The sequence below is a fragment of the Punica granatum genome, chromosome 1 (genome assembly GCF_007655135.1).
Source record: "Punica granatum isolate Tunisia-2019 chromosome 1, ASM765513v2, whole genome shotgun sequence".
NCBI classification, from domain to species: Eukaryota; Viridiplantae; Streptophyta; class Magnoliopsida; order Myrtales; family Lythraceae; genus Punica; species Punica granatum.
In genome coordinates this window covers 55,318,742-55,330,420 of record NC_045127.1, presented here as the reverse complement: position 1 = coordinate 55,330,420, position 11,679 = coordinate 55,318,742, and the positions used below count along the sequence as shown (strand labels likewise).

Here is an 11,679-nt window from a genome sequence, read left to right as displayed (position 1 = left end):
CATCTCATCTCATCTCATCCCTGGGCCTAATTCTGGGCTGGGTCAGGAAATTTTGGGCCTTATCTATCATTTTCATTTTAATTTTATATAAATATTATATAATTATGTATGAATGAAAGAAAAACAGTGAAATTATCTGTGAGCGTGTGTTCCATTCCATCCTCTCCACCTTCCTGTTTGGTTTGGTTTGGTTTTGTTTGCCCTTTGCAGTGCTGCACTACACAACAACTTTTCTTTTCCTTTCCTTTGGATTTTTGGATTTGGATTTGGATTGGGAGGCAAAGGCAAGAACTTGCGAAGAGACGGCGGGGAAAATGGAGACAAGTAGCCGTTGTTTCGTGAGGTTGAACAGCGCTGTTGCTGTCGTCCCCCGCCGCCACTTCAGTTTCCGCTCAACAGGAAGCAGCAGAAGCTGCGTCCTCCTCCGCCGCATCCCCTTTTTGGCTCACTTCAGCTTCAACTTCAACCACAAGTTTTACCCTTCCCTGATCCTCTGCTCCTCCTCGTCCCTCTGTGAGTGAGAATAATAATAATAATAATAATTCAATTCCTCAGATTAATTTCACCCTACTCATAGTCAATCATTTCGATTTTATTTATTAAATGTCGCCTCTCTTAATTAAATCAATTACTCTTGTTGCTTCCCTCCCTTCCCCTCCCCTCCCCTTCCCTGCAGCTGAACCAGAGAAGGGGAATGATGTGTCTCTGCTGCCGAATGGGCCCGGGGAGGAGGCGGTGACTGTGAGACTGAGAGAGCTCCCACGAGTACCCAACCGCTTTCTTCAGGTTGTTCTAGTCTCTCCTCAGGTAGGTACTACACTAAAACTCCAACTCCAACTCTACTTCACACACCAATGGATCGATCCTCTCCTCTAGTTGGAGTTTGAAATCCCTGTCAATGTATACATATGCATATATTTTTGTCTTTTTGAACATCTAATTCTAGGCTCTCTGACTCTAATGGATTACTTAAAAAAGTAAGTAAGTAAGTCTTTCTTTGCTGTGTGTTTCGCAGATTCCTGGAAACACAGGGTGCATTGCAAGAACATGTGCAGCATCAGCCGTTGGGCTTCACCTTGTTGGGGTGCGTGTTCTTACCTTGTATTCCCGTTTTGAGAGCTTTCCCAGTGATCGCGAGCCGTCCAATCCTTCCAAACCCCGTAATGCTATATTTGATCGAATATTCTACCTATTATTCTGGAGGTGCTGCTTTTCCTATAATTCTCTTTCTGTGAAAGGTGGAATTTTATTTTAGACCTGGTGTAAACTGTGGAAGCAAAGCATTCAAGAACCTTTTACCATGTCTTGGAGAACTCATGATTGGCTTCCCGAGACTACCATAAAGCTCTACCCACACTTATCCCTGATGATTAATTAGCAGCATTCACATCCGTACTTTAATCATTTTGCTTGTGTGTTGTATGCATAATTTGTTGACTTTAATTAATCAGCAGCCTTTCCCCGATGTCAACTTTTACTCTTTGATTGTATTGGAACTAACAAGCACAATGCGCCTCATTCAGCCACTAGGTTTTCAGGTGGATGATTCGAAACTTAAGCGCGCAGGACTTGATTACTGGCCGTATCCTCAGAATGTGCTATATTTGCAGTCATTTGCATTTTCTCGGTAGCTTGGCTGGTCATTCTCAGGGACGCTTGACCTTTGCTTTCAAGCTGGTGACCCGATACTTAAGGGCCAACTTGCCAAGTCATTTCTGTATGTTCTCCTGCAGCATTTCCTTATCAAATGTCTTCTGGGTATGCTACTTGCTTGCCCTAATACCTGACATAAGAATAAAAATCCTAGCTTGATGTACAGCTATTAATTAGTATGTGGTTTCTATCATGAAGCCAAGAGATAAGGTAAGGCATTTACTTTACTTAAGACAGTATCCTTGTCCTCTACATCGTTGGAAGTAGCATGCATATTATGCGGATGTTTTATGATTTTATTCTTCATAAAGATGAATTTGAGGTGTGCTACACACTTGACTGAGTATTAACAGATATGTTGTGGTTAAAGTTCATAACTCCTGGGCAGAGTTTCGAGAATATTTCAGGAAGCAGGTCCTTTTTCCTCCCCCCTTCCAGAAAATGAAAGAAATGAATGTCTCTTCCTCTACGTATCTCTCTATTTAATTTCTTGTTTGCTGGTGCAGGAGGGTGAAAAGAGATTGCTGGCATTCACAAAGAGGGGAACACAAGTACACTCCGTGAGTTGCTCACTTTTCCTATGGTAATTTCGTCCTACGTTATATAGTACATAGCTGAAGCAGCCAGCCTGAAAATACCCATCTCTCTCCCTGATCTTTCTATGCGCTGGTCTGAATGGATGGACCTGTGACTTGTGAGATAATGATGCATCTTACAATGCAAAAACATTATAGGAAAAAAAAAATTTGCAGGGCTCTACTCATGTGAGTTTTCCAATTGGTAGTTGGTACATATCTCCGAGTTTGTTTAGTGGAGCTGAGTCGGGGCAAATTTTTTTTTTCCCCTCTCTTTCGTAAAGGAAAAAAATCAAAAGAACGACCTGCCTCAGTTTTTAAATTTTTTTGGTTTGGTGCAGGAATTTTCGTATAGGAAAGGAGATTGGCTTGTATTCGGTTCGGAAACTGCTGGACTGCCGCCAGAAGCTCTCCTCGACTGCAAGAGTGAAGCATATGGTGGAGGCACACTTCGGATTCCAATGGTGGAAACTTATGTTAGATGTCTAAACCTGTCTGTTAGTGTAGGGATTGCCTTATACGAAGCCTGCAGACAACTTAACTACGAGCAGCTACAGTTTCAGTCGGAGAAATGCATCGACAATGAGCCTTCGTTAATCTTCAGCGAAGACATATTCGCCTAAGAATATGAGTGCAGCGTCGCATGTTTCGTGAGCTATTGGTTGTGCTCCAGTTTCAAGGCAGTCAACACCATGGGAAGCCTCCTTTAATTTAATTAATTAATTGTTGAACACAATGGTGAATTTCTCTCCTCAATATTATTGGCTTAGATGGGTGGTTGGACTGAATCGCTGGGAAATCTTGCTGGTGGGACACGCACACTTGTAGTAATTGGCAGGCAGCTGGAAGGGGATGGGACTCTCTTATATATGTATGGGTGGCTTAGCATATCGATCTATATATATATACACACAACTATATAAATATATAATCAGAGGATGAGCTAGCTTCCTTGTGAATCAGCACGAGAACCGTCTGATAAAACATACTTTTTCAATGTTGTTGGGTTTTAACTTCTTGTATCAATTAGTTATATGTATTCAGAAGGCATGCAAAAGATAGAGAGTAAGAGTGAGTAATTATTAAAGGGAAAATGACAGTATTGGTCTTAAAATTTTGCCCTTTTTTGACATTAAGTCCTAAAACTTTCAAAACGAAAAATGAAGTCCTAAAGGTTTGAGAAAAGGGTCAGCAATGGTCCTACAAGTTTGGGAAAAGGGGCAGAATTGGTCCTATCTGTCAACCCCAGTTAACGGCCCACCCACGTGGCGTTAACACCGTCCGTTTTGGCGATGTGGCCGTTAGTTTGCTGACATGGCTCACTGGACAGACCGGAAACACCCGAAAGACCGGATCCCGAACCGAAAGCACAAGAAGGAGACCCGGAACCTGACCCAAAAGCACAGGAACCCACCCGGATCCCGAGCAAGACCCGAATTCCCTCCCCCACTGATGGACGCTGGAAAAGCCGACCCTAGTTCCCTTACCCCTGATGGATGGAAGCAAAACTGTGGGTTGATGATCGACCTCCACCCATTCGAAAAAGGAAGTAATCTCGAAAGCTGGGTGGAAGCAAAACCTGCTCGTGAACTCTCCTCTCCGACTCTCCTGTACTTCTTCCCCGAAAGCTGGCCTCTCCTGATCCTGTACTCGGTGAATTGATCCTGTACTCGGTGAACGAAGAAGAAACACTCTCACTTAACTTAAACAATCCCTCTTTTAACCCCTTCCCATGGACCCACCATTAACATCACTGAGAGCACCATTCATCAATCGAGATCATGCAATATCCATGGCTAATTAACTCCACATTTGGCAGCTCATAAGCAATAATCATACATACCCAACGAAGAAACGCAAGGCAAGAGGACATCAACAGGACTTCGTCACCCTTCGAAACAGGAAGCAATGGCAATGGCCAACAACCAACAACGAATCCAATGACTGATGGCAACAACCAAGACTCGAAGAACCGAGACTCGAGCTGCTCGATTTTAGCAGGGGAGTATAGGGTTAGGGTTCCAGGTCTAGAATTCAGTAGGTTTCGAGAGGGAAAGGGGAAGGGGATACTGGAGGCGGATTAGGGTTTTTCGGCTAGGGAAGGGTTCCTGTGCTTTTGGGTCGGGTTCCGGGTTTCCTTCTTGTGCTTTCGGTTCGGGATCCGGTCTTTCGGGTGTTTCCGGTCGGTCCAATGAGCCATGTCAGCAAACTAACGGCCACATCGCCAAAACGGACGGTGTTAACGCCACGTGGGTGGGCCGTTAACTGGGGTTGACGGATATGACCAATTCTGCCCCTTTTCCCAAACTTGTTGGACCATTGCTGACCCTTTTCTCAAACCTTTAGAACTTCATTTTTCGTTTTGAAAATTTTAGGACTTAATGTCAAAAAAGGGTAAAATTTTAGGACCAATACTGTCATTTTCCCAATTATTAAATGCATGTAAAAGGCTGCTCAAGTTCTTTTTTGGTGTCAATTTTGGTTGTGAAGCCTGCGATAACAATAGGTCAGGTTGCGTCGCGTCGGAGCTTGTAGCTTGTCACGCTTCCGTATTTCGCAGCAAATCATTAAGTGTATGTATTTTAAGATAGACCTGAGATAGGTCGCGGCGCTGGGCTGGGCTGGGCTGTGCCTGCCTGCCTAACTGAAATGCTCGCTGATGTTTGGGGTAGCATGCAACCAAAGTTCCCGTGCCTCTGTCTGTTATTTAACCATGTAATAATCCAGCCAAAAAAAAAAACCATGTAATATAAAATATGTATCATGAAAGAGAGAGAGAGAGAGAGAGAGAGAGGTGCTCTGATCTGCTCTGCTGTGCTCTCCCATCCATGTGAGGACTTTGAATGGTGTCGCAATTAAGACAACCCCCCATGGACGCATATGTTCATGTTCTCCATCTCGATATTATATTATATTGTATTGTATTGTTTATACTCAGCTCCATGATGCCCATCACTACAGTTCTCGACGCTTCTTCTACCCTAGAGAATATATATATATACTAGTTATGAAACCCGCACGTTGTACGGGATAGTTCCACTAATTTGAAAAAATAATTATAATTAAAAATTAAAAAGAAAAATTGTTTGAAGAATCGAAAGTGAAATAAAAATAACAAAATAAATAAACAACATTCACGTTTAGTGATATGAGAACTTACTTTCTGAGAGCTTATATATAAGGGAAGCAATACATTCCGAGAGATGAAACTTACATCACCAATATTAAAAAAAAATATGAAAAAGCAAAAAAAAAAGGAGAAAATTAGAAAAATGAAAAATTTCGATAAAAATGATGGAAAAATCAAAGTATAAATTTAATCAATTTACTTGCATCTAGAAAATGACATAGTTTCGAGAGCTCGCGTCTAATTATAAATGTATTCTTTGATAGCTGAATAGACTCTTATTTATATGTATGATAATTCATATTTATAACTATCATACAAAATATACATAAAATATAATCTGATTTGTTTCCTTTTTTTTCAACGAATAAATCTGATTTTTTCAAAAAAGAAAATATAATTTATATATATGCGTGTGTGTACCACTGCACACATAACTTATACGTGCTCTAGAGGGTCACAGAGAATGAATAGAATATAAAAAGTGTAATGAGAAATAAGAAGAAATGAAAGTGAAAAGGGATCGGATTGTATTTGTACTCTATCTAAGATCAATCTTGTCTATTCCCACCCTTTAACTCCTTCAGACAAGATCTTTGGTTGAGTCTTTCAACCAACTAATTGAATATATATATTTCGTATATGTTATGTATGAAGTAGTAACAACTTTTTTTTTTTGAAGGAAAGGAGACGGAGTATGAGCAAAACAAATGAAAAGGAAGAGAAAAGAGAATCTAATTTCTCGATTTTACATAGACATACTTTTTATACTGTCTCTATAGATATATAATTTTTACTCTGCTATGACTATAAAATATGTATCATGACTTATACTATTAATTATGAATATGTAATTAATGATTATATAAATGCTTTTAATCTATTTTTAAAAATAGATATATGCAAGAACATATATTTTACATATACTTTTTCTTACTATATATACTAAATGTTATCCATATAACCATATATTAACATATTTTATATTATGTATGAATATACGCTAATATATAGACTTATTTCGATGTTAATATTTATTTGTGAAATATTAATTTTTTAAAAAAGATTATTAAATAATACCTATATATATAATAAAATCTTCTCATTATTTCAAATACATTATGTTATATAGATTATAGAAATTAAAGAAATGAAGGAATTGAATTTGATGATGAGATATACTTTAAAAAAATATTTTTTATTAAAAATAATTTTGAAAATAAAAATACAAAGAATCTAGAAAATTCCATATATACCTATAAAATATTATTTAATCTATTTTAAAAAAATAGATATCTATAAGACAATATAATTCATATATACTTTTTCTTATTATACATACTAAAGTTATCCACACAACCATATATTAATATATCTATATTATGTATGAATATATAGTAATATATACTTATTTTGATGTTAATATTTATGTGATGATTAATTTTTATTTAAATAATTCAAGATTATTAAACAATATATAGATTATAAAAATCAAAAAGTCAATAATCATATTTTATGATGAGATATCTTTTAAAATATTTTATTAAAAATAATTCCAAAAATTTTAAAAATTAAAAACCCAAGAATGTTCCATTTAGAAAATTTATATTTCATTCAACAGAGATCATCGTATCAGCTAAAAGATACTATGGTATTTTTGCTTTTATTAAATGAAATATTATTTCAGAAGATTTTGTTGCTAATTTTATAATTGAGTATAATTTAAAATTTAAAAAAACTCAAAAAATAAGAAATTTTGATTCAGAAATGGAGCGTTCTAAGGTCATCTGAAATGAAATATTAACTTTCACATTAAAAATTCAATATTATTAAATAATATAAAAATTATGAAAAAAGTAAGATATCAGATTTATGATGAGATATCTTTTAAAAATATTTTTTATTAAAATAATTTCAAAATTTTAAAAAATTTTAAAAACCCTTGAAAGTCTATTTAGAAAATTCATATTGCCTTCAATTGGAGATCACCGTAATATCCAAAAGATTTTATGGTATTTTCGATTTTTTTAAATGGAATATTATTTCAAACTATTTTGTTACTAATTTTATAATCAAAGATAATTTAAAATTTTAAAAACTCAAAAAATCGAGAAAATTTCATTTAGAAATGGAGCATTATGAAAAATTCATTTAGAAATGGAGCATTATGAGGCCATCTGAGATGAAATATTAACTTTCATGTTAAAAAATCAAGAAATTAAAAAAATCAGATTTTATGATGAGATATCTTTTAAGAAATATTTTTATTAAAAATAATTCCGAAAACTAAAATATTTAAAAAACCTAAAAAGTCCATTTAGAAAGTTCAAATTGCATTCAATTAGATAATGTCCCGTTTGGATTCAGAGTTAATTGATTTTAACTTTAATTTTAACTTTAACTTTAACTCAACACACTGCACAACAAAAATACACATTTCCCAATTCAAAAATTTTAACTTTTAACTTTAACTCAACACACTACACAACAAAAACACACGTTTCCCAAGTCAAATTTATAATCACATCTCATTTGTCCTTTTTCACAATCAAAATCAAAATCAAAATCAAAGTAACTGTAACTCTGAATTCAAACGGCCCCTTAGAGTTTTAGGTGAATTTTATTTAAGAAGATTTTGTTGCTAATTTTGTAATCAAAGATAATTTAAAATTTTAAAAACATAAAAATCGAGAAAATTTCATTCATAAAAAAAAGGTCATCTGGTCGGACCCATTTCGTAGATAAGTATAATATAATATATACGGCCTGAGAAGTTTCCCCATACGTAATGGGGTTGTGTTTTGTTTGAAAGTCGAAACTTTGTAGCACGCATCCATTGCATTCAGGGGAGAACTTCACCGTAAAGTGATGTATCATATATGTGTCAAAGATTGAGATGAGACATTATTGCTCGACATTATCATCACAGAATCATGACAAAGTCATCATTAAACAATTGAACTTTTACAATTTTATGACCGTGGATCATCGTACGATTAATGAAGTGTAAACATCGTGACATATATGTACGTGCGCCTAGCACAGCTATTTTTTCCTCCTAGATTTAATAACAACATTTTTTTTTAATTCTCAATTGTGAAGAGAAATCTATGGACATAGTATGACTAGATAGAGGAAGAGAAAATCAAAGGGCATAATATGTCCGATCGATCAATAGGAAATTCTTTCGATTCCAATGCAAAATTTTTGATCTCAGAGAAAAAAAAAAAAAGAGTAGGATGCAACCGCATGAAAGGGAATCTTACATATCCGAGAACGTCTATGGTGCAATCGTTTACATCATACAAGGAGTAAATTACTAAAATTTCTAGTAAAGTACCAAAATTTCAAGTAAGTTACTTGAACTTATAGTAAATTACTGATAGAGAAAGTAAATAGCACAAATTTCAAAGTAAATTACACTTATTTTCAAATAAAATATTCAAAATTTGAAATGAAATGCGCAATTATAGAGAATTTTAGTCGATTTTTTAGTAAAATACTTAACTTTTACAAACATTTTTAGTAATTTATTTGAGAAGTATGGAGCAACGAATTATATTGATTGTATTATCCTATATAATCTATATATCCTATAAATGTATAGGTAATGCAAAGAATGCTCGGGACGAAGCCACCTCGGAAGTGGAGGTGGAGTTGAGCGTGCAGCCGAAGGGAGGGATCGACCTCCTAATATATATATAGTGAGCTTAATTAGCTATTCTTAAAGGTTATGATAAAAAGACAAAAGAAGGTGTAGTACGTATATTTTCGTCTGATAATTAAGATGTTACAAGTTTGATACTTAATGGGACCATTTATACTCATTCATTAGCTATTAAGATTTCTATTTTATTGAATTAGACTTACCGTCATCCCTTGTAAAAAAAAATCATCATAAAAGATGAACATACCTATGTAATCCACATGGGTAGGATTGGCCCGGCCGCCCCGCCTTGGCCACTTTTAGGGAATTGAGTGATTGGTCTGTCAATTTCGTATCACTAGCTAGCTCCCAAATTATTGGCCATTTCCTTAATTTCCCATCCCGTGGGATATGATGATATATGTAATAGATGATACATATAATTCCTATAAAAGAAAGATAATAAATAAATTAATATAATCTTTCACTATAGAAGCTCCTTCCTTTCATTGTTATGATATATACTTAACGCCATTTATCAAAAAAAATATACTTAACGTGATTTACTTGCACTATGAACGGAAATCATATATTTCTATCTATATCTATATATATCTATAAAAATTAAAACCATTTTGAAAGTGCTCGCGGAGAGTACGTTCTCTTTTCATACTCTTGAGTTTCTCTTTTATTTTTTTTAAATGCGAATAAATTAATGTAAATATAGACATTACTTAACCATGAAGTAATTAATAACAATAATATAATATAATTGTTCTTAACTCAATCTTATAGGCCGATTTCTAAAGTATTTAAATAGGGATTGTTCTTTATGGAACTTGAATAAGCAATATTATGGATAAGATGGATTAATGTAATGGCATGATAAAGGCTAGTCGAAGAATACATCAATTTTTAGTAAGGATATTGCAATGTCAAAATTTTCAAATGCTTTATAATGATCGTATTAAATTGAAGTATAATTTAATTATGAAGCAAGTAATATATGTTTTTCGTCATATATATTGTGCGTGATTTTATTTGTTAGTTTTTCCATGCATTGCACAGGTAATCCTACTAGTATATATTTATATATTTATAAACCTAACAAATCAAATAAGTGTAAGAGGATAATTTTAAAAAAAAAAAAGAAGAGAAAGAGATCAATATTGATGCATTACAAAATTATAATGGAATTAGAAGGGGATAAAAGGCCAATTTAAAATTAGTCAAACTAATTAACCCTCCAAGAATCAGTCAAAAGAGCGTGGAGAAAAAAATAAGAGATGTGATGAGTGAAAAAGAGAGCGTGTTGGTGCTATTATAGTAAAGTGAACTATTATTGCATCAACCTAATTAATGGTCCTCTTTTTCTTTTTCTTTTTTAATTATATTTTGCGTAAAAATAAAATTATCGGTCAAATTAAGCTATAAACTATTCCCTCGAGCTGCCTAAACTCGTTGATCGACTGATCTCGATTACGGCAAGATTTTTCAGCAAAATGTGTTTATGATTAACCTTCCATTAACATCTCATAATCAACGCTGCCCCTGCTCCTGCCCCACCACTCATGGCTGAATTCAATGCTCCCCCTTTCCCCCTTTCCCCACTTCCTCTATTTCTTTTCTCTTTTTTCAGTTAGAGAGTTATGAAAAATATTAACATCTCAAATTTAAGCGGATTGAATATTAAAATTTATTTTTCTCAAATAAGTGTGTTTTTTCTCAACAAGTATACTTTTCGAGATATGAACTTATATTCTTCTCGTCGTAAAAGTTACAACTGATTATCATTTGACCAATATTTGGTTGGCTTCTCTCTATTTTTTTTCTTTTTTCCTTCTTTTTCAATAAAATTCAAAGAGACAATAATAAAGGGCATGGCAATATATGGTAGAACAACCTACGTACGGCCAAGTTCCGATCAGATATTAGGTTCTGATTATTTCAACTTAATCAAAAGTAGTGCTTAAAAGTTAGTTACAATTTAATAATAAGGGAAAATGAATGAGAAAAGATGAAAAAGATAAGAAATGAGGTTCTAAATTACTTAATTATTAAGTAAAAAACTACTTAATGAATTAAGTAAAAATATTTAACATAATGAAATAAGTCATTTTCACTTATTGGCACTCTTTCTCCTTCACAAACAACTCATCATCCTTATCATATATCTATTCTTCATATATATTTCTTTCCTTAATTAATAAAGTGCTAATTTTTAAGTACTTAATTCATTAAACGCCACCTAAGTTATTATTCATGTTTGCAGCTCTTATACATACATTTTGTAAATGTATATATAACACCCACAAATATGTCTAGATGGAGCTAGAGCACTGATCTAACATGCATATGCATTACATTAAGGGAATTAGTGCAAGAAATACCTATCGAAAAGCCCAAAACAAGTTCATGTGCCCAACACATGCATACAAACACCAAAGATCGACAAGAAGCATAGGGCAGGGAAGGCACGTTAGCATATAATTCCACAACATTGCCAGAATAAAATGGAACAAGGAATCCATAAGCACATGACACTTCCACGCACACCCCTCTTTAGTCGTCAAGCTCGTGCATTGCACAGAAAAAAAAAAGTTACATAATTTAAGTTTTTTTAATTGTTTAAAAATCACAATAACTTAATAATAATAATAATAATAATACAATAAATG

At 34.2% G+C, this 11,679-nt stretch overlaps 1 protein-coding gene across 2 annotated transcripts; it reads left to right on the top strand.

Annotated features, from left to right (window-relative positions):
- The first annotated feature begins 117 nt into the window (after positions 1-117).
- Positions 118-3,228, top strand: LOC116193305 (putative tRNA (cytidine(34)-2'-O)-methyltransferase). 2 transcript variants are annotated; one of them, XM_031522125.1, is made up of 7 exons: positions 118-513; positions 677-807; positions 1,016-1,084; positions 1,524-1,582; positions 2,007-2,067; positions 2,160-2,236; positions 2,570-3,228. In XM_031522125.1, the coding sequence occupies exons 1-7, from the start codon at positions 315-317 to the stop codon at positions 2,715-2,717; spliced, it is 744 nt and encodes a 247-aa protein (XP_031377985.1). In that variant the 5' UTR covers positions 118-314; the 3' UTR covers positions 2,718-3,228. The 2 variants fall into 2 exon arrangements, with proteins under 2 accessions (XP_031377985.1, XP_031377984.1); XM_031522124.1 differs by having other exon boundaries at positions 121-513; positions 2,160-2,213.
- The last annotated feature ends 8,451 nt before the right edge of the window (positions 3,229-11,679 follow it).

Excerpts from the sequence above, each read along its gene's own strand:
- LOC116193305 (XM_031522124.1), top strand. The coding sequence starts at position 315 with ATGGAGACAAGTAGCCGTTGTTTCGTGAGGTTGAACAGCGCTGTTGCT. Across the intron at positions 514-676 it reads CTGCTCCTCCTCGTCCCTCT|CTGAACCAGAGAAGGGGAAT; the intron begins GTGAGTGAGAAT and ends CCTTCCCTGCAG. Across the intron at positions 2,214-2,569 it reads GGGGAACACAAGTACACTCC|GAATTTTCGTATAGGAAAGG; the intron begins GTGAGTTGCTCA and ends GGTTTGGTGCAG.